The 24782-nt window shown below is 34.9% G+C and overlaps 1 protein-coding gene across 1 annotated transcript in view; it reads left to right on the top strand.

The window, feature by feature from the left end:
• The window catches only part of LOC137631907 (dnaJ homolog subfamily C member 3-like), a 1248-nt gene extending 367 nt beyond the window's left edge, over positions 1 to 881 (top strand). Inside the window, exon 1 of the mRNA XM_068363911.1 lies at positions 1 to 881. This exon is cut by the window's left edge and continues 367 nt beyond it. Within this exon, the coding sequence (XP_068220012.1) occupies positions 1 to 881 (881 nt within the window).
• Positions 882 to 24782: the final 23901 nt, after the last annotated feature.

Genomic DNA, 24782 nt, shown 5'->3' with positions numbered 1-24782 from the left:
TATTGGCTCATAAAAATAAAATGTTCGATGAGGCCATGGCCATTTTTACAGATGCCTTGGCAATAGATTCGGACAACAAAGAACAAACCGCTCTTCTGTACATCCTTCGGGCTGAGGAGAACGCAGCCTCTGGAAACCCTCAGGACATGGATATCGTATTGGACTGTTGTCAAGCCGTCGATAAAGGTCTTCAAGGATGCCGAGCCTACATGCTTCGAGGAAAGCACCTTCTCAAACTTGGCCTTTTCGACGCTGCCATGAATGACTTCGAAACTTCGAGAAAAGTTGGGGGATCTACGGAATGTTTAAAATTCATAGAAGATACTAAGGCACTCAAGAAGAAATGGGAGAGCCAAAGCCATTATGAGGTTTTGGGTGTGGGTCAGACGGCCACTAGGGCAGACGTTTTAAAAGCCTTCAAAGGCTTGTCCATGAAGTTACATCCGGACAGACACAGGGACAAGCCCGCCTTTATACAGGAGGCATTCGAGGAGAAGTTCAAAAAGGTGGTTAATGCTAAAATGGTTCTGACGGATGATCAAAGCAGAAGTACATACGATGCAGAGCTTCTCCGACAACGCCCAAGACAACAGCCAGGACAGGGGGACCAACGTCGGCAGAACTTCCATTTCGAACCAAGAGGGGACCAACGTCGGCAGAACTTCCATTTCGAACCAAGAGGGGACCAACGTCGGCAGAACTTCCATTTCGAACCAAGAGGGGACCAACGTCGGCAGAACTTCCATTTCGAACCAAGAGGGGACCAACGTCAGTACTACTACTATTATGCACCAACAGGGGGACAATCTCACCAGTGGAATCATGGAAGATCGTTCGGGAATTTGTTTGATATGTTTGAAGAATTGTTCAGGAATATGTAAATGAAAAGTCCTTCCTGAACAATAAAGAAAAAAAAATAGAAAAAAAATATAAAACAATAAAAACCCCCAAAAATATAAAACAAATAAAAACAGAAAAAAAAACTAAAAAATCATTAGAAAAAATGAAAAAATAAAAAAAAATATAATGGAATATATTCTTAGATTAAGTTTCAATTGAGTTTTGAGGAAAGTAATAGTTTTAGTTTACATTTGTAAGTACATCATTTTTCTTATGTAAGACCCACTGGAAGGATAAATTTGATGGACTTTGGAAAAGAAGATAGAGTAACTTTTTTTTTTGTGGAGGAAATACCCTTTGATGTAAATGGTACAAGCCCTACATCATCGGGTAGTGGATGGAAAAGGACCATTTTTTTTTTTTTTTTGAGAAAATATCCAGCAAGTGCTTAAGAGATGCTTGGCTCCACTACCCGGCTTGATGGACGTGGAATACCTAAGAGGACTTGCTCTGCAGAGGGAAAAACCTTGTCTTTTTCTAGTATGCTATGTTCCCTGATGGGGTCGTACAGGGGCTTTGTCAGGTGAACAAATGGTCAGATATCTAGATCTATTCTTTCGGATACTAACCTTTGAGTGGTTCTGGGGGAATAACCTAGAAGACTGGCTCTGCAGTGGGGAGGAGGCAATGGTCTTCTAGTATGCGGTCGGGTCTTAATAGGGGGACCAAAGAAATCAGGCTGGGGAAAAAAGCTTAATCCTTTGAGAAGGTGAAGATGAAGAGCTAATGATATAAAATCCCCCATAAATATAAAAAGCTAAAAAAATCCCCCAAAATATTAAAACTATAAAATCCCGAAAAAAATATTAAAACAATAAAAAAAAAAACAGCAGCTACATGAGAAGGAGAAGCAGGAAGAGAAAAAGCAGCAAGAGCGGCAGCAACAAAAAATAGAAAAAAAAATAAAATTATGAAAACCCATAAAATAATATAAACTACAAAACCCTACAAAATGATAAAAACTAAAAAATAAAAAAAAGGAGCCACCAGGAAAGAAAAAAAATCCGGAAAAAAGCCAGCAATAGCAGAAGCAGCAGCAGCAGCAGCAAGAGGAGGAGGACATTGAGGAGCAGTGGCTGCAGCAGCAGAAATAAAAAGAAAAAAAAGAGAGAGAGGCAGCAGCAAGGGGAGGAGGAGAGGGAGGAGTGCCTGAAGCAGCAACAGCAGAAAAAAAATATATAAAAACAAAATAATAAAAAAAAAAGGATTCAAAAGCAGCAGGAGAAAGAGGAGAAGGAGGAGAAGTGGCTGAAGCAGCAGCAGCAGCAGCAGCAGCAGCAACAGGAAATATATATATATATATATATATATATATATATATATATATATATATATATATATATATATATATATAAAGAAAGAAGAAAAGGGGCAGGAAAAGCAGCAGGAAGAAGAGGAGAAGGAGAAGAAGTGGCTGAAGCAGCAGCAGCAAAATAAAAAAGAAAAAATAAAATAAGAAAAAATCCAAAAAAAAGAGGCAGCAAAAGCAGCAGGAAAAAGAGGAGAAGGAGGAGAAGTGGCTGAAGCAGCAGGAAAAAGAGGAGAAGGAGGAAAAGTGGCTGAGGCAGCAGCACCAGCAGCAAAAAATAAAAAGGGGGGGCAGCTAAAGCAGCAGGAGAAAGAGGGGAAGAAGGATAAGTGGCTGAGGCAGCAGCAAAAAAAAAAAAAAAAAAAAAAAAAAAATATATATATATATATATATATATATATATATATATATATATATATATATATATATATATATATATATATATGAACAAAATAATCCAAAAAAAAGAGGCAACAGAAAAAGGAGGAGAAGGAGGATAAGTGGCTGATAAGCATTTGTAAAAGTCTATTAATGCCATCAGTAATTGGCCAGTTGACCAGTTTATAGATTTTCTAAATTCAAGACTTTGGTTGCATGCTTTACAAGATGTTGACATACTGAAGTAATAGCCACTTTATCTTTTAAAGGTACTATATTACCTTTTGAAAAGGGATTGAAATTTTTGCCCTGATATATACAGTAATTGGAAGTTTAATAGTTCTATCACATTAATGCCCTAAAAATGAAGGTCAAGATTTTTCAAATGTTTAAAAATAAAATCTAGTTTAGTTGGTGAGAAGATAAGTCATTATTGAGGTGCATGATTCTCTACGTAGGTCAAAGCTTGTATATTCTTCCGCATGTAAAAGTAAATTGGGAGAACTGGGTGTAATACACAATATGGGGCTTTCGATTATGGCTAGAAGCATTTATAACTTTGGAGCTTCTATGTTGATACTAATGGAAAGTAAGAGACATTTCTCTTAAGAAGCAGAAGAATTAATAAATAAAACAATGTCGCGTCACCCCCTGAGTCGTACCTGAAATGTCCATATGCTGAGATGCATTCACAAAGAAAAAAATCATATAAAATTGGTCAATTCCAAATACCTTTAATGTGATGTACATAAAAAACCATATGATAATATTTACGGACAGTTCAAATTCAGAAATTGGCTCTGGGCATGGTGTAGTCCTTAAGGAGGAATCATATTTAGCCAAGTTGCCTGAGTGAGCCTCTGTATTTACTGTGGAAATGACAGAATTGCTTAAGGCTTGGGAACTTGTCTTAGAATACAGTGCCATAGCTTCTGTACAATGGTCTTCCACTGTCTTGGGTTGGAGTACTCTTGCTTTAGGGTACACTCGGCCACACTATTCTGTCTTATTTCTCTTCCTCTGGTTTTATTTTGAAGTGTTTATAGTTTATATATGAAACATATACTGTAATGTTGTTACTGCTCTTAAAATATTTTATTTTATATAATTGTTTATTTTTCTTATAGTTTATATATTTTCTTGTTTCCTTTCCTCACGGGGCTATTTTTCCCTGTTGGAGTCCTTGGGCTTAAGTCATCCTGCTTTTCTAACTATGGTTGTAACTTAGCTAGAAATAATAATAATAATAATAATAATAATAATAATAATAATAATAATAATAATAAAAGGACACAACGTTTGTCATACGATGTAATTCCATGAGTGCATTTGACACTTAAATATTTGAATAGCCGACACAAATTAGTTTCGAAAACTAGAGTTTCTCTTTCACATTTCCGGTGGGGACAAAACTTCATTTCTGTTGTGTTCCCTCTCATGTCTGAATTCGTGAAAATTAGGTAGCAGACAGGGAAGGGAAAGAAACCACCTTAAATAACAATTACTCGATATAAAGTGTTGCCCGTTCTGATATAAAGAAAACATGTTAGGTTTTATATTTAATGGTAATGGCTAACGAGATGGTTGTCTTCCCTTTGTCATTAATAAATAAGTACATAAGCATTATGACTAATATTAGATCCTAATTAAAAGAAAATTTTAACAACTGAATTTTGTAAGCTAGTCTAAGAAGACTAAGGATCGGTCATACCCGCCTTGCAAAAATGTATTTAAGATGCTAGCAGTGTGCTGCTGTGTTCATTGTCAAAGTGAGCCGTTGAATTAATTTTTATGACCTGCTCAAAATTTATAGATCATTGGGTGGAAATCAAGGACGTTAAATGGGCCTCCTTGGTAGAAATGTTGATATAGGATATTTGCATGATTTTTTTTTTCTTATTTTTTTTAGATTTGTGAATGGTAGGCTTTATGTGTGGATATACTTATTTTAATAGTGTTTTAATCAGATTCCATATTTTAACATTTTATAAATATTTATGACTGTGTTGAGTAACCTCAACCGTCTCGGTGCCTAGCCTCAGAGGTTAATTTGATAATCTAATGCAATCAAACCGACGCATGTAAAGATTTTCAGGAATCCAATGCACTTACCTCATTTTTCACTGTTATGTAACCTAATCTTTGTTTGTGTGTGTATGTTGTGTACATGTGTATGTGTATTGTGCATCGGACCTATGGGACCTACGGAATTTAGGGAATTAAGGATAGGTTCATTATTGAGAGTTTCCTGGCATCACAAGTTCATAGGTCATTGACGCCAATGGAAGAGAGAGAGAGAGAGAGAGAGAGAGAGAGAGAGAGAGAGAGAGAGAGAGAGAGAGAGAGAGAGAGCATTATCATTCGTTATAGTACACATGGCTCTCTTGGCATTGTAAATACAAAGTAATTAACAATACAGCTGTCTTATTAAAGTAGCTATTGGCATGAACGGGCGCGTCGATATATGTAGAGATTTTTAGCGTAAGTAAGAGAAAAGAAGAGCAGATGTTTAGGGTGGCAATATCCTATTTAAACACGTTTTTCCCCCACCTGAACTGGTTAGTTGTTGAGTTCCGCTGAAAATCTTTTTCTTTTTCGAAATTATTCGTAAGGACTCAGTAGAGGGCTTACTGTAGCCTTCTGTGATTAGGTTTAAATAGCTTCTGAACATCTAATCTGCTTGATATCTTGCACTGATATGCAACAAAACATTGATAACACTGTTCATTTTTTTTTTTACCTGAAAATTATAATTTCGTTATGCTGTCTTGTCTGATTGTTGCTTTTACGTTTGTATGAAATTATGTCTTCTTTTGCAGAACATTTTTTTTCTATTTTAATTTAACGGTTATTTTCAACTAAAGTGCTCTTGTTATGGAATATGCATTAGATGTTCTTTTAATAATTATAATTTTTGTTCAATTACCGTTACTAAAGTGTATTACTGAGACAGACCGTTAATTTCGTTGTATGATTTCTTTGGAAAATCCACTGGTTATTACTATATAACCCAGTTATCCCAGGTATCTGGAATTTACACAATTCCAATTGTGCAACTTTACATTGCTTTATAGGACGTATTAACCTTCGCTTTTCTTATTTCTGAATTTCATGCTGAAACAGAATTTCATATCTTTAGTAAGTTTCTGTTTTAGAACTTTTATCGTAGTAGTGACTTAGTTCTGCATACGTTTAGTGTATGGCAATTTCCTGACTGACCCCCTTACAAATATTTTAGTTCTTTGGCCATCATGCATAGCTTCTGCTTTGATGTAAGTTTTAATCCATTATGGCAGCCAAGGTCTATAGACCTTGCTGGCAGACTTCGGAAAATGCCAGGTGCGCGGAAAGTAAGAACAAGCATAAGAATAGATATGTGTTAAAACTTTTATTCCTTAGAAAAATAATGAAGATGACGCTGACACGAGACCTGTTGCAATGGAATCCAACCGTATAATGATTCCAAAACTAAGCTTTTCTAATATACTTTATTGCTGCCTGTTGTATAAAATCAAAGTAAACTCATGTTTTACTAATGACTAATAATGAATGGCATTTACATAAAAGGACAGTGATCATTGTAGAAGTTTGTGAAGGATATCATTTGTTTAACATCTCGAGTTAGAGGAGAACTATGACTACCAATTCAATAACTATTCTGTAGGTTGTAATTTATTGTTAAACGTTTCAGTGAGATCAAATTATAACTCGATTATAACTGTTGAAATGAAAATGAGCATTTAATTTAATTCATTTAGTATTGTGAATCCGTTCACGGATTTCTGCAACCAATATTTGCATTGTAATATGCAATCAGGTAGATGTCCGTCATAAGCTTGGAATGCTAGTCAAGCAATATCCCGATCTATCATGAGGAATGTTAATAGTGTTTAATATATTACCCATATAACTTTTCCTGATGATATGCCTCCATATACAGACATGCTGTACACACACACACACACACATATATATACATATGTATATATATATATATATATATATATATATATTATATATATATATATATTTATATATATATATATACATATGTATATATATATGTATATATATATATATGTATATATATATGTATATATATATATATATGTATATATATATATATATATATATATATATATATATATATATATATATATATGTGTGTGTGTGTGTGTGTGTATAAATGCATAAACCTCACTGTAACAGGTGATACTAGGGCACATAAACCACCAGAAAATGAAATTAGGGAATCCTAACTGGTTTTGTCTTTAAGACTAATACACTAAAAGAGATTACAATATACTGTACATGGTAGAGCGAGGGTACGGAAATACATGCATACATTTGTAGGACAGAACATCAGAAAGCTAAGTCCCCTGTGTTACAATACTCAGTGGTGGGCAGAGCTCCTATCCCATTAGCAGAGGAGGGAGCGTCTTGAGTGACAGTTCAAACATGTTTCCAGAACTTTAGCTTGTTACCTACATTTATCTTATGTCGATTTGCATGTCCTTATGTATACTAACGCACACACACATACACACATATATGTGTGTAATATATATGTGTGTATATATATATATATATATATATATATATATATTATATATATATATATATATATATATATATATATATATGTATATGTGTGTATATATACAAACATATTTATATATCTGCATATATTATATCAGGGTTTTAGTTTCGGTTAGGCTTGTCCTATGTAAATTTGACTAGCATTATTTTATAACTATATATTTTTATTTCTAAACAATATAGATTCTCATAATTCAATTTGTTTGTCAGAACCTAGAAACCTCAGTTTGTATTCGGTGTTCAGTTTTATTGATGTAAGTATATTTATAATGTATTATTTTGATTAGTTCAGGAACTAAAGCTTTTAACATTTTCACATCGTCTTTTTTCATTACCTGTCGAATTAAACTAGTGAGTCTGTTGTGGTGTCATTATTAAAATTATGATTATTTATTTTACTCGGGTTAAATAATTGGAAATGGACTGAGAATAATAGTACTGATGCAGGTTTTGTTTTATCACTTCTTCGAAAAATCTTCGAATGCATTTTGACATTGATGATACTAAATGTATATATCCCTTTAAACCATTTGCTTTTGTAATTATGGTTATAAGAAATTGGTATGACTGTTATTTACATTCCATTTTTCTACGATTTTTTTTTTTTTTTTTTTTTTTTTATTTATTGCGTTCTCAATGATTTTACACCAACCAACCCACCAACCCCCAGCCCACCCTGAGATAGAGACCGAAGGATAGATTAATTTTGAGAGGTCTATAAAAATCGAAATACAATAAAATGTGTTTAACGATGCTTACGAATTTTGTTAGAGTGAAATATCTCCTCTGGGCTTTGAATTTGGTTATAGTCATAATGGCTTTATGGCCTATTCTCAGTTTATTTTTCCAGTTCTAGAGTAAAGATTACAAGCAGATGATGAAATTTAAATTCGGGTATAAAATTATTCTCTCTCTCTCTCTCTCTCTCTCTCTCTCTCTCTCTCTCTCTCTCTCTCTCTCTCTCTCACACACACACACACACACACACACATACATACACACACACAGTTTGTTCCCTCACCGTAAGCATTTGTATCCTACACTGATTGGTTTCACATGTTTATGATAGAATTAGATCTTAAGAATAAGTAAATTAGGAACGAAATTATTAGATTTATTGATATATTTTTTCAAGTATTAGAATATTCTTGACTTTGTCACAATATGGTATATAGATGAATACGACGAGTTTAGTTAAGAAATTATAAAATGTTTGGTAGCGTCACTAACTTTATGCACTTACACTTGTATAAACTTAAGTTCTTTTACAACTTTCCTGAAGTGTTTTTTAAACTTTCCGGAAGTGTAAGTATACAAATGGAATCGAATAAATGGGGCTCTTATCCCTGCATGTTTATTTACATCCAGGGATGGTCTTGATTTAAGAAAGTTTGGCCTGAGATTAACATAGTTCGTGTGTAGACTCTAGTAACTCTATTAGTTACTATATCGCATGGAAGTTTACTCCTGCTAATCATTCATGATATAAAACTTAATAAATCTTATAAAAGTTACATTATTTATACCATAAATAAAACTGAATACTCTGTTTTTTCTATTTGGTATAGTAACTTGGCTTGAAAGTGTTTTGGAATATTTTCTATTTGTCTCCACTAGATGACTCTTTCGAAGTTTACTTAAGCTTATAGATTTCATTTTTCGCGGCTTTAATTGTGGTAAATTGCTAGTCAGGCAAATGCATAGCATTTTAGATTAAAAATCATGATAATGATTATTTTAATGGAAGAGGGAGGAGTTATCAGAACCGCCTATGTAACGTTGATTTCAATTCTTTCAATAATGTTAGAATGAGGTAGGTGCTCATGAACTGTCTTCTAAGTACCATAATTTTTAGCAATTAGCTGGGACATATGCCTTGGAAAGTTAGCGATGATATATCAATATATTGTTATGATTATTGGGAAGAACACGTGAAATATTGCAAAATTTTATTCGATAAAAAAACGACGAAGAAAAAAAAAACACGGTTTCGCTGGACATGATGATAGAGAGAAGCTGGTGCGAGCTTGGCACTTGCATAAAAAATATCGGTAGTAACATAGCTTTAGTCATAGAGCTACTGTACAGAGAGAGAGAGAGAGAGAGAGAGAGAGAGAGAGAGAGAGAGAGAGAGAGAGAGAGAGAGAGAGAGAGAGAGAGGGGGGTACTATTGCGAGACAGTGGTATAGATAGATACACAGACATATAGATAGATAGGCAGACATATAGATAGATAGATAGACAGATAGATAGATGCCTGAACGGGCCCCACCATCACCACAGAATCCAATTAGTGGGCCACCAACCCTATCAGCCCTTTGTTTGTAATTAATTCCTGTGCTCAGACCTCCCGTCCCTCTCCTTCCGTCCTTTTCTGTCAGTCGCCACCTCTCTCTCTCTCTCTCTCTCTCTCTCTCTCTCTCTCTCTCTCTCTCTCTCTCTCTCTCTCTCTCTACTAGCCCACGCTTCCTTGTTTACGTCCTGGCTTTTCCAAAGATTTCCCCCTTGAGAAGAACATCGGTAACGTTGTTACGAATAAATTTATACATTTTTCTCACCTGGAAAGTAGAAATATACATACTTACATACATACATACATACACACACACACACACATATATATATATATATATATATGTGTGTGTGTGTGTGTGTGTGTGTGTATGTATGTGTGTGTGTGTTTATGTGTATGCTTTCCTCAGCAAAATGTTCCAAAGCAAAAATCAACAAATCAGATACTGTGAAATTCACCCTATGATTGGAGAATCACTCATGTACCTTGTCTCTTAAAAAACATCCTTTATATTACGCCCCTTCTTTCCCAGTATCTCTTTCACATTACCAGTTATGTCTTCTCCATCGTTGTGTTTTTCCATCTGTCATCCTGTATTTTTACCACATGACCAAACCATTCTAAAACATTTTGATATGTTAAAGCTTTTAACCTTTTCTATATATGATCACGTTTCTCACCCTCTCATGTTCTCTCATTCCATATATGCTACACGAAGAGTTCATCTTAGCAGATCCTTCTTCTTTTTTTTTCTCATTTCAATTCTTGATCCACACTACACTGTTATAGAGAAGAGTCGACTCAACAATGCCTTCCTACATTCTCACCTTGGCTTCAATAGACACTCCAAGTCTCTTTTCAGTTTTTGTAAACTACTCATACGCCCTTACTTCAACGATTTGGAGCTTATCTCTGCTCTCATCCAATCATCAATCATTATGTTTAGTCCCAAATTTCTGTCAGTGAACCACATCCATTTTTCCAAAGTTAATAATGATTGGTCCATTTTCGTGGTTTCCATTTACCATCATAACGTTGTTATTAAAACATTTACTTATAACCTCTATGTGGAAGGGAATGGAAGAAGATTAATCACTTCCTTATGTCCAACAAGCCGAGCGCCACTCGGCAAACGTTGCACATCCGTTGTGTACTGTGGATATCATCATTCTGGTGTAGTGCTTTCAGCGCCACCTTTTGAGGATAAAGACAGGCTTATGTCGTAGTTGGCATCATACCTCTGATCATCATGTGACTTATTGGTCTTTTATCACCTCTTTGGTAATGGCGCGGTTCCTTGGTCTATTGATGTCTTGCAAACTGTGAGATGTCAAGCCAAAAGTTTTTCAGAGGGATCAGCTTTTCCTTCAGCAAATTGTAGTTTCTCTTGTACAGGAGCTATGCATTGCAAATGCAGAGGTCCAGGATATACCCAAATACCTTGATGTCCCACTGTCTTGTACTCATAATAAAGGTGGATTAGCATAACCGTCCTGTCAATGGCCGATGTCTTCCCAATGTACTCTTTGGTTATGTTAGGACAGATTCATCCACCTTCTTTTGCTGCTTGGCTTTGTGCCATACTGTCTTCATTGGGCCAATAGAGCATCTGAAGAAAGGAGAGTGATAATATTTTTGTCCTTCTACCTCATAACAAGAACACCTTCAAAAGAGTAGGCTTCATGTTTTCCATCTAGATAAAGCCATTTTCAACTCTTTGACAGATGTGAGAGGTGGATAACCAATCCTATTAATCCTCATAATGCCCACATACCTGCAGCCATAGTGTTCCTTGAGGTACTCTGCTAAGCCAATGCTTGTAAATCAGTTGTATACATAGAGATCATAATTCCTAAATATTTAAATGATTCCACCTCTTTAATCCTTTCTCCTTCCAAAGATATTTCATCTTCCATTTCTTCAGGATCTTGACAAAAGAATGAGGACAACTTTAGTGCTGCTCTGCAGGGCAGACTCCGCTTCTGTGAGAGCTACTGGTGAAAGTGATCTTGCCTTGACAGAGGAGGGTGTCACGAAAAAAAAAAAAAAACCATCAATGCTTTTCATGAAGAAAGATAGTACCCCCCAACTTGTCGGGCTATTTTTTTTTTAATATACTGCCATAAGTATCCTGCTTTTGTCCTCTTGTACGTCTCCATGACCACATTTACTGAATGTCTTGGCGTTCAGTCACCTTCAGAAATTCCTTGGTGAAATGCTAAAGAGACCTCATGAGCTGGGGAATTTTTAGGACATCACGTTGCTCCATCACTTGCTGTATTGGGGTCCATTGTGACCAGTAATCTTCTATACTAGGTAACCAGGCCACACCTTTATAAATGATGCCAATGAATGCCATCATTTTATGGATATCACTGAAACACGTGATGCCAACATCCTTCTGTCTAGCATAGAGACTTGTCTGAGGTAATGTATTGTTTACAAAAGTCAGTTGCATGTCCTGCAAATATTCAAAAAGGGATCGAATGCCTACTGAAATGGATTAAGGTGAGGTAAGCACTTCTGGTGTACTGATGTCCTCCTGCTTCCACATGTTTCTTGGGTTTGAAATTGGTGGTCTTTGCCCTTTTCATAGTGGGTGCCCGGTCATCCTTGTCCTTGGAATAGGTGTCCAGCCCTGTGAGGTGCTCAGGCCCCACACAAGTCACAGAGCCTGGTGAAAAAAAAGGCAGTTAGAAATGTGTTACATTAAAATCACTGTGAAACACAATAATTTAACTTTACCATGTGAAGTTTTTTTAAACGTACTATAATCAATGGCACTTTAGTGATGGTGATAGTAAGAGCAATTCTTAACAGATTTTATCACTATAAGAGATGTGGCAATGCTGAATCACTTAGGTATTTGCAAACACTAGATTGCTCTAATTGGCTATTTAAATAGCTGACGAGTGATCGTAATGGCTGAAAATGTATGATATGTTGTACATCACCCTGGCTGCATTCATTAAAGGGTTAACTATAGAATTTCATTCATACACTAAGCTCATATGAAATATATTGCTGTGATTTTACTGTACAACCGAAAAGTAGAATTTGTAACCTTAACAAAACAGTGATGAGCGTTCTTATTTTTGCTGGTTTAATTCTCTCAGTTATTTACCTTCATTCTTCCTAGACATCTTTGCATAGTATTCTAATGTTTTCAAACAAACAGTTTGACATTCATGGATGAATAAGGATTTTTGTGATCACGCCATAGTAACGTGACTGCCCTTTCTAAAAGTTTGAGTCATATTTGTTAATAGTGTATATGTACGCTAATGATAATAACAACAATAAAGATGATCCAGAATGAGGTAATTGTTTACAACACCACGCTCCCCATTTACTCCAATATAATGCGATCCTGCAGTACTCACCTTCTTGCACAGTAATTAGGTGGTTATTTAAATTCAGGGAAAGCAATAATTAGCAAGATATGTTGAAGAGGCGGGAAGGGGTTGTAAAAAGAAAATAGCTCGGTTTCCTCATATACGACTTGGAACTGACGTCAACATAGTCAAACAAACAGAATTCGTGATGCTAGCGTACATAAACAGAAGTTCGTGATGCCAGCGTACATTTGATATACTGTATATTCAAAATATACTTAATCAAAAATTGAGTGATTTCTCAAAAGTGTCACTATTTGTAAATTCCATGTTTTCTGGACATTTTTGAGTAATTAATCCATTTGTAATTAAGTATATTTTGAATATACAGTATACCAAATGTACGCTGGCATCACGAGTTCTGTTTGGTTGACTATGTTGACATGTCAGTTCCAAGTCGTTTAGTGAGGAAACCGAGCTATTTTCTTTTTATAACCCTTCCCCCCTCTTCAACATATCTTGCTAATTATTGCTTTCCCAGAATTTAAATAACCACCCAATTACTGTGCAAGAAGGTGAGAACTGCAGGATTGCATTATTTTGGAGTAAATTAAGAGCGTGGTGTTGTAAACCATTATGTAGAATGATGTTAGGCCCATGAATTCAATAAAACATTTGCTGAAATTGTCGTTCCTCAATCTCTGAAATTTTTCTTTAGTGCTTCGTGGATGCAAAGATCACTGAAATGCACAAACAGGGGCAAACCTTTTGGTTGTACTTAATCCACCATTTTGGATATAATGCCCAAGACATTCATGGGGTAAATAACGGTAAATTATTTTTCTAAATATTTTTAGTCAAGGTACTTGTATTCAGTGTTAAATATTTTTTAGTTTATGAAAACTTATGACATTGAAAATAGGTTTAGGTCATATTTATTTAGGTCAGTTAATCAAGGAAACACGGGATATTATATGGCATAAGTAAAGGATGATAGGTATGTGTTAAGAGTACTGTATACAATTTAAGAGTTAGAAGAACGAAGGAGAGTAAGCCTTAGAAAGTGCTGCATGAATGTTGGTTTAGAGGTATTGAAACCCAATTACCTTAAAGACATGTAAGGCATATATATATATATATATATATATATATATATATATATATATATATATATATATATATATATATACAGGTATACATATATGAGGTTCCATACAATACTGATGAACATTTTGCTCAGCCGTATGTTATGGGTAAGGTTGCTGTAGGTGTTATTAAGGGAAGGTTCGATCACAATTCAACTCATAGGTACACCGACAATTCCGCACTGGATAATTCAGCGCAGAAAATTCAGCGCTGCCAATTCAGCGAATGACAATTCAGCTTAGAATCAATTCAGCGCATGACAATTCAACACTAGGACAAATCAGCACAAGGACAATTCGGCGCCAAAAGGCACACACGGTTCAGTGAATGACAATTCAGCATAAGAACAATTCAGCACAGTAACAAGTCAGCATAAGGAAGCAACTACAAGGAAATTCAGCAAAAAGTTTTAACACTTTATTGATAATATATAAAAAGGGATATAAAAGATTTATTAAATTTACATATTAAAAATAATACGTACAGTATAGGAAACTACTTGTAATCATTATTGTGTTTTATTTGTGGAGCCACCCTCTCATTGAAGGAATGGCTTGAGATTATATATATTGATTACAGCTTACAGTAAGGTCCAGAAAACCCATAAAAGCCATAATTTATTACGAGACGTTTCAGTCAATTCTATATGCATTTTCAATCTGTAAATATATATATATATATATAAAATATTTAAAGAAAAAATATAGTATATTTAGAATAGTCAAAGAATTTAAATTGAGAATTGCTTAAAAATTTACAGCAAAAAACAGAGGACCAGTTCTCACCAAACCATCGATTTAGATATTAATTGAGATGCATTAGTCCAAATACTTTGCTATAAAACTCTTCGGTTGAATGCATTGTAGTTTGAAAGATGGAACTACCAGTATTAACTTGGAGCCCTATTAACGCCTTAGAACATAAGTTAGTTACAACTCAAAGAGCTATGGAAAGAGTAATGATGAAAATAACACTAAGAGGCAGAAAAAGACCAACATGGATATGAGAGCAAACTAAAGTAGAGGATATTCTAACAACATGTAAGAAAAAGAAATGGACATGGGCAGGACATGTAATGAGAATGACATAATAGATGGTCATTAATAACAACAAAATGGGTCCCTAGAGATTGCTAAAGAAGCAGGGGAAGGAAAAGAAGACGGTAGGTTAACGAGCTAAGATAAATCATAAACAGACGTGAGTGGGACATGTCTAGAGCATTTGCCTTGCAGTGAACTAGTTACTTTTTTGGGTTCTGGGTTACGGTATGCCTTTTGACGTAAATAACCCAACTGTTTCCGCAACGTTTTCCGTCTTAATTAGCGAGTTAATGACGAACGTTTGTACTAAACACTTCCAATGTGACAGCACATTCGTGTTACTACAAACAAATCTCTTCAGCGGCATGGATTACACACACAATGTGCACACTCACGCGCGCACTCTCATATATATATATATATATATATATATATATATATATATATATATGTGTGTGTGTGTGTGTGTGCAAATATTACGCTACAAATAGTTTTAGTGTAAAAAACACTCTTGACATTTGCATAACATATTCAAAGGGCATTTATATCTAAGTGTATCTACCTAGGGCAGGATTTGAACCTTTGCTTCTGAAATGATATAATAAATCTGTTATCTTGTGTGAGATTTCAGAGATTATTACGGAGGATACTGTTGAGACTTAATGTTTTTGCTGAAGAATAATTGCAGGATGAAGGGAAAAGAAATATAAGTGAAGAAAATCACCAAAGAATGATGGATATGAAGACAGTAGAAAATATATTCAAGAGTATCGAAACTTGCGGGCTGTTTGTAAATTAAGGATTTCCTTAATACCTCCGCCAACGAAGTTGGAAGGAGGTTATGTTTCTGCCTATCTTTGTGTTTGTGTGTTAGTTTGTTTGTAAACAGCCTCCTGGCCACAATTTTAATCATAGTGCAATAAAACTTGCAGGGATTAAGTGTTATGTAAAAAGCTAAAATGTCCAATTCACGTAATCAGCAATAAGTTTTGACATCGTTGTCACAGAGACTTCAAACTTGGTTCATATTCAAGTGTATGAAAATCCACGCCAAATAATGCATGTTAAGTCAAATGTTCAGGCCAAGGTTGAGCAATAGGTCGAGAAATAAGCTGCCGCGGTGGAGGTCTGCACTCTACTGAGTGCCCCTCTAGTTATTATTATTATTTCTATTAATGTTATTATTATTAATATTATTATTATTATTATTATTATTATTATTATTATTATTAAAAAATAATGACTGAAAGATTGATCGAAACGAAAATATGAACACCTATTCAACTCATTCCCAGATAGGATTTGGTAGAAACGATTTTATTTTTGGCAAGCTTTGCTTCTGAATCTGGAAATCAAGGAGTCAAGAGGGGGAAAAGAGTTGGTGGGCGTTCAGGACAGGCGGCGAGGGGTGAGGGTTAGTGTTTTAGTGGGGTATTAAAATTAATTACACGGGAGGCAAGAGCTAAAAAGAGGGTTCAAACGAGGCGATCAGAATGTTAGGCACGCTCCTACGCGTTCACACCCTTCGCAAACATACACTTGTGCTCACATAGCAGGCCTTTATGAACCTTTTATTTGTCAGTATATATTATTCCAAGGGAAAGATGGTCCAGTTTTTAACCTTGGCATCTGTTCCGACTAACATCTTGCTGTCCAACCTCTCCGAGCTATTACCTCATGGTGCGGTTATGTTTTTTAGAAAATGGCTTCATTTGTCCCAGCGCTCGTTCATAAAGCCTTAATTTGACTGATTTACATAAAATAGAATAAAATTTAGAATATGCTTTTTGTAATTATTGACACGGGATAAATCGTAAATACTCTTCTACATATTTCGTATATGTTGAAAAACATAAAATGCAGATCTACTTTAATCTTCGTACGAGATTAGTGTCGGTGATGAATCCCATCTTCTCCAATACATTTGATGTCTTTTGCCCCTACTGGCTACTTAATTTCATTCCTTTCATGTAAAATACTAATGACTCCCCATAAAAACAAATTTTAAAGAAAACCGGAGAATTTACCTAATGCAAGTTTAACTTCATTATTTTTACTTTTACTGATATTAAATAAAGACAGAGATGGACACAAAATATTTCATCCATCGCCCCCCCCCCCAAAAAAAAAAAACACCTTTTTTTCCGTGTTTTAATAGGGTATTTATTATCTCGATTTTTAAGGATTCGCGCAAGAAAAATGAAGTTATCATTTTACAATTACTAATAGAATCTGTATATCAATAAATAAGAAATTGTTTGAGATAAAGTTGCTATTTACATAAAAAACTAAATTCATTTTTTTTTCACGGTAATCGTTTAGATTTTTGGTTATTTAAGAAAGACCACCAGCTAGGTTAGCTTTTTTTTTACTTTGATCCTTGCGCGATGAATAACCTTGGCATTAATGATCAGAAACCTTTGGTAGACTTGAATTTTGAACAGTTGCTCTCGTAACTTAAATCATTAGATTCAACTAAGAGAGCTAGGCTGCATTATCGCTAGGTTGTATGTAGCATTCTTTGGTTTATCGAGCCTGTTCTTGAAACTATTTAAGGATGGTCCTTCAGTAGTAGAATAGCTGTTCCAAACTTCAGTTTCCTCAAATCATCTATTTATTGCTGGTAGAATATTTTTGGCTTTCATACATATATTAAGAACAGTAACAACATTAAAATAGATATTTCATGAATAAACTATAAAAAAAGACATATCAGTCTGTTCAACAAAAAAACATTTGCTGCAAGTTTGAACTTATAAAGTTCCACCAATTCAACTATCTGATTAGAAAGATCATTCCACAACTTGATCACCTCTAGAATAAAGTTTCTAGAATACTGTGTATTCTGTAGCATCCATATGGAGAGGGCATGACTATTAGAACTAATTGCATATCTAGTATTACGAACAGGATGGGGCTGTCTGGGAAGAACTGAATGCAATAGATAATCAGAATTATGACAATAAAAAATTATGAAACATTCATAACGTACGAACTGAACGACAGTGCGAGAGATTGATATTCAGATCTGGAATAAGAAATTTGATAGACCGCAAGTTCTTGTCCAACAAGTTAAGGTGAGACTCGGCAGCTAAAGACCAAACTGGCGAACAATATTCGAAACTATAGAATGAAAGAATTAAAACACTCCTTCAGAATATATTGATCACCGAAAATCTTAAAAGACTTTCTCAATAAGTCAATTTTCTGCGCAATTGAATAAGAGACAGACCGAATGTTTCTCAAAAGTAAACTTGTTATCAAGAATCACATTTAAAATTTTAGAGAATCATACCGAGTTAAAAAAAACACGATCATTGCCGAAATCCGGATGTTGAGGAACCACTGTCCTCGATCTAATTACAATCATACTTCCCGAGTTTTTGTTAGGGTTTAGCTTCATGCCCCATAATTTACACTAATTTTAGCTAGATCTCTTTTAGGGGATTCAGGAACCTCAGATCTACATTCAGGAGATGGAATTGATGCAAAGAGAATAGAATCATCTGCATATGGAGCAAGTTTGTTTTCTAGGCCAAACCGCAGGTCATGTGTACATAGTATGAAAAGTAATGGATCTAGAATACAACCCTGAGGGACACCAGATATCACATTCCTATACTCACGAGGGTGCCCATCAAGAACAACTATTTGCGAACTCTTACTTCAATAATTATGCTAAAAAAAGACCCACTCACTCTGAACTGTATGAGTTTGAAAACAAAGGCTTTATGATTAACACTGTTGAAGGCAGCACTGAAATCAAGGCCAATCATACGAACATTCTGACTACAATAAATGGATTTCTGTAAAGCATTGGTGATTGTAAGAAGGGTATCACATGCTCTAGGGCCTTTACGAAAGCTAAATTGCAAAGTATTGAATACATGATTACCTTCAGCAATTCTATTTAGACGTTTTGCCAAAGACGTTCAAAAGCGTTAGATGATATGGGATGGTTATTGAAATTGGGCAGTAATCATCTGGTCTTGAGTCACCACAAACACATTTGTATAATAAGCCCCTATATATAACACTCTCCTTCAAAGAATAATTGCAGCCTAAAAGCTTCTGAATTCTAAACTGTTTGACACCCTTCTTTTTTTATTGGTCTCGACTCCAAACTGTACATTACATCACCTTCAAGTACTGCTGCAATATATTTTCTGTGTCAAAAGCAAATGCATATTTCAAAAGCCAACCTATTCAGTGCTGTTGTTTAAAGGGTTATACCAATCATTCTTTCATATCTCCTAGCACATGAAGATTCTGCCAAATCTAGCGTTTGACCTTTACGTAGGTTATGTACCCAGTGTACAATTAAGGTTGGCATAGACAGACATCACATAAATTGTTTAATTTTCTCGGGGGGGGGGGGGGTTGATTGTGTTACAATATTGCAATTGTAACATTACTTCACTGATAAAATTTTACTGAAGAAGTCACAAATTAAATGTTTGCGTGCGTGTGTCTGAGAGAGAGAGAGAGAGAGAGAGAGAGAGAGAGAGAGAGAGAGAGAGAGAGAGAGAGAGAGAGAGAGAGAGAGAATGTGTTTTTGTCACTAACAGTGTGACTTTTATTCATTAAAATTCTGTGCCACAATTGGAATTTGATGTTGAATTCAGCCTTGGGAATAAATGTCCACTAGAAATATTTTCCTGATTGGTGCTTCTGTCTTGGCCAGGAGTTGAACCTAAGCATCTAAGATTAAAAAATTCCAACTATCTTAAATCATCATCATTATCATCATCAGCCGTTACTTGTCCACTGCAGAACCAAGGCCTCAAACATGTACTTCCATTTACGTCTGTTGATGGTGTTTATATGCCAGTCTGTACCAGCAAATTTTACCTAGTTCGTCATTCTATCGTCTTTTCCTTCCCCTGAATCATTTGTAATCTCTTGGGACCTATTCGGTTATACTTCTTGTCCATCTATTGTCTGTCATCACTGCCCATGTCCATTACTTTCCTTACATGTTGTTAGAATAACCTCTACTTTCGTTTGTTTTCGTATCCGCGTTGCTCTTTTTCTGATCATTTCTTACTTTTCATTGGTATAATAAAGTAATGAAGACCCTGTTTTCAACTGTGATACGGTTAGTCTTTCCGGGGTTATCTTTGAAACTTGAAATACTATTGTATTATTGTCTTATTTATTGCTTTCGTAAGTCAGATATCTTGTCCCCCGCATTCTTGGTGTCTAAGTCCATTTTTATTTTAGTCTCACGTATTTCATATTTTTCATGTCAGTTACGAACACTTTCAGCTCAGTATATTTTGGATCCTGTTTATCGCTGTAGTGAGCACAGCAGTGGTCTCGTGAAATAAATGACTTCTCGGCTACCTGATGATCACATTGAATTTTTTTCTTTGTCGTCCTTATTCGTTTCGTGTTACTTGCTGGATTTTAGGTCCTTTAGGATTTGCAGATGGTGAGTGTAGAAGTTTTCTCCTCCTACGGATGGATAATATATCCTTAAGAGTATATCCTTCAAGCGTGTGATAGGAAAGCCCAGAAGAATAAGTGAATACTGAACTCATGTAAATGTGTTTCCTGAAGAAATAATAATACTTGGGATAACAGAGATGGCTGCTGTTTTTGGGTAGGAGGGAAGCCAGGGGGGCCTACGTTGGGGGTAGGCACTCCTTGGACCCCCTGTTAAGTATAATGAATATGATGAATAGCGTCATGAATACTCCCCCGCGGCACCCAGCGTGAAATGATCCATGTGCCACTTGAGGAATTCTACCAGTCTGATGACTGCCCACTTTATCTTCTTGGATTTCATCGCCGAGGAGAAGTTGCAGGAGGGGTAGGAAGGCTTGTGGGCTGAGGGTTAAAGGGATGAGAACCCTGGTTCTGCCAGGTGTATCTCGTTTTGATTCCTTACTATGAATACAAATCTCTACTGTTTCATTTCGTATAAATTTGATAACTTTTCTGTCGGGTCATGCGTCCTAATCTATGTAATTGTTCCCATTCATATTTTATATTTATTTACATGTAGGTAATTATGTATGAGAATTCTCTCTCTCTCTCTCTCTCTCTCTCTCTCTCTCTCTCTCTCTCTCTCTCTCTCTCTCTCTCTCTTAGTAGTTAACGGACGCATAGATAAGAATGGTCAGGTAGCACATTCTATAGTACAATGCCGATTCGATAGAGCATATCTTCTTAAAGCAATAGACACCTTACATTAGCTAACTTTAATCAAATCTGATTCATGTTGAAGGAATATGTAGAGAGAGAGAGAGAGAGAGAGAGAGAGAGAGAGAGAGAGAGAGAGAGAGAGAGAGAGAGAGAGAGAGAGAGAGAATATTTACATTCTTTTCGCTACCTTATTAATTACCATATATTTTATCTCCAATTATATATCATCAAATATTGGATAAACATATTAAATGTAATCCATATATATTTAGTGGCGCTTTTAATGATTTTCATTAATTACTCTTTTTTACAGTTTTTTGAGAGTTATTTTTAGAGCACGTTGAGTGACTCCTTCCCACAACAATTAGACATGCCTTTGGTTAAGTGAATAAGATTATGAAATAGACTAGTGTATTTTCATTCCAATACAGATAGTTGAGGGTAGATTGGAGCATATATGTTTATATAACTTTTTTGTATACCGTATGTAAAGATTTTCATTTAAAATAGAATGGCTGTTTGACATTGTTAAATAAAAGCATATGACAGATCAAGAGAATAAACTTCATATATTTATTTATATATATATATGTATATATATATATATATATATATATATATATATATATATATATATATAGAGAGAGAGAGAGAGAGAGAGAGAGAGAGAGAGAGAGAGAGAGAGAGAGAGAGAGAGAGAGAGAGAGAGAGAGAGAGAGATATATTAATATTATTAGTATCTTACTATACTGTTCTGTATTATTATCACAGTACTGCACAGTATTGTTACATACACTTATTATTACTGTCTCTATAAGGATGATTTTGTTTTTTACCATCCTTTAAGTTTGGGGTCAACCTTTATCTGAGGAATTCGTCATCTGTGGGGAGAGGAGTTGTAACTGGAAACCTCATGTTAATGGATAATAACGGTGGAATGCGCGTGCGTGGGTATATTATTCCGATCACGCTCAGAAGCATTGGCAAACGTATAATTACTCGGTCTCTCCCCGTCCCTCTGGTAAGGGGGAATAGTCATACCCCCGAGGGGTTCAACTGGCAACCATAATCTCCCACAAATGTGTGCGTGTGTGCTTATCTAATTATCAAGCCGTCATTCTTGACTGATTGCGTACACTAATATATATATATATATATATATATATATATATATATATATATATATATATATATATATATATATATATATATACATACACCCACACACATATATCAAACGACTAAATCACGTATATTAGGAAATGAAATAATTTTCTAACACTACTTGAATTGAGCAGGACGTAAAAATTCAAGATGCAATGAATATGAAAGAAGATATAATTGCAATTGAAAGGAAGCCTAGGAAAATAAATTATAGAGTATTAAATGAGGATTTTCGACGTAGTAGCCTTGTATTAGAATATCTTATAGGTATTAGGTTGACTAAGGCACCTGCTACCCATTGAGATACCACCGCTAGAGTTATTGGTCCTTTGCTTGGCCAGAAAGTATTACATTGGATCCCTCTTTGGTTACGGGTGATTTTTCCTTTTCCCCACACATACACCGAATAATTTCGCTTATTTGTTACACATTCTCCTCTCATTATACACCACTAAGAGAACTGAACAATTATTCTTAATTCAGGCGATTAACTACTGCACTGTAATTGTTTAGAGCCTATTCCCAATTTGTAAGGGTAGAAGAGACTCCTTAGCTATGATAAGCAGATCTGGGAGGACTTTTCAAAATCAAACTATTGTTCTCTAGTCTTGGGTAGTGTCTAAGTCTCAGTGCTGTAGCCTTGCACTTTCATGGGCAAGTGATTCTTTTGCTTGAGGGTACACTCTGGCATGCTATTGTATCTGTTTCCGTATTTCCTTCTCTCACTGGGCTATTTCCCTGTTGAAGCCCTTGAGCTTATAGCATAATTTTTTCCAGCTAGGGTTGGAGCATAGTTAATAATCATAATAATAATAATAATAATAATAATAATAATAATAATAAAAGGATTAGAATTTTTTATGAAAGTTTACTCGGCTGATGGTATTTGAAATAATGCAGGTAGATATGGCTTAATATCTCATAATGACTCAATCATTCTTGCAAATGGACCTCTAATGGGATCATACGACTTTCTTGCGACTGAACCGTTCATGTCAGGATAGAAGTGGACTCCTGCTCTCTTACTGTAGTTGGCTATGGTGATAATGAAACAAATCTACGGAAATCGGCTGTTAATGAAAAAAAAATATGGCATCTTTATTAACTACTCAAGAGAAACCAATACGATATATATAAAGTAAAAAAAAAAAAAAAGAAAGTAATACAGCAGCAGAATGATGAAAAGCGTACCTAAAACAGATGATGCATACTTTAAAAAATTTAACCCTAATGGAGCAGAAGTGGTATTTGCCAAATAGGAGGAAAACTGGAATTTGTGTGGATTGGAGAGTGGTTGTTTAAAAAAACCGTAATTGTGATGGTCTCAAAATTATGGTCGGTCTTGAAAATATAATTTAATATTAATAATACTTTTATAATTGCAATTTAATTAGCAGTTCTGAAATTGTTGAAGATCTTTTGAATAAAGCTGGCATGCTATTTATTTAAGAAATGGTATGTAAAATCATATTAGCATAGTTGAAGGATTTCACTGACCATTTTGAATGCACTACTGTAAATTCGTAGAGGATCGAAAGTTCAAGATAATTTCCTATTGATAATAAAAGAGATCTCTCATTCGAAATTCATTGTAGTTTCTTAAGTATCACATTTAAATTGCCAAATTAGAAATATTTTAAAAGATAAAATTTTTAACAAATTGATTTTAACTTAATTTTATTTGTTCCATAATATTTGTGGACAACCAGCTGCCTCATGATTATCTTAGGCTTTTAGCTATCTATACCCTGCTGAAAACTGCAAGTTTCCTGGGCATTTCTTCCCAACAGACCAGATGTTGAAGTTGTATATGATACTATACTTTTGTAGGTTATGACTCTTCTATATACGACCACTTTCCATTGTGCTTCGAAATTACTTCTATATCAACAATATATATATATATATATATATATATATATATATATATATATATATATATAGAAAGAATCAGGATATGACAATAGAACAAATGACCAACTGAATCAGAGTTGCTAGGTTTATGGATGCCTCAAGATATTTTAGTCCATCCATGGAGACTCCATTTGCTCTTGGATAGAGTGAATTAGTTTTAACGTTTAGATAGTTTTTATGATCTTGTTTAACTTATTCTTGAATTCGTTTACCTTGTTACTGTTTACTACACCCGCTGGAAGTCTGTTCTATGTATATGCTATTTTGTATGTAAAGAAATTACCAAATTGGGTGGTTATAAATCTTTTCAATTTCAGATTGTATCTGTTACTTGTGGACTAATTTTTGCTAAGTGTGAAGAGGTTGTAGTCTGCATTTGTTATTCCCTGAAGATTTTTCTATGTCTCGATTAGCTGTCTCCTTGGTTGTCGAGTTTGTAGATCAAATACGTTCCATCCTCCGTCTATATCCAAACTGCCTTAGTGATGAAACTCATTTGGTGGCCTTAGTTTGTACTACTTTCAGTCTATCTATATCCTTCTGAATACTTGGAG

This window comes from Palaemon carinicauda, chromosome 40 (genome assembly GCF_036898095.1).
Source record: "Palaemon carinicauda isolate YSFRI2023 chromosome 40, ASM3689809v2, whole genome shotgun sequence".
Taxonomy (NCBI): domain Eukaryota; kingdom Metazoa; phylum Arthropoda; class Malacostraca; order Decapoda; family Palaemonidae; genus Palaemon; species Palaemon carinicauda.
Note: the sequence above shows the minus strand (reverse complement) of the source record. Positions and strands in the feature narration are given on the sequence as shown.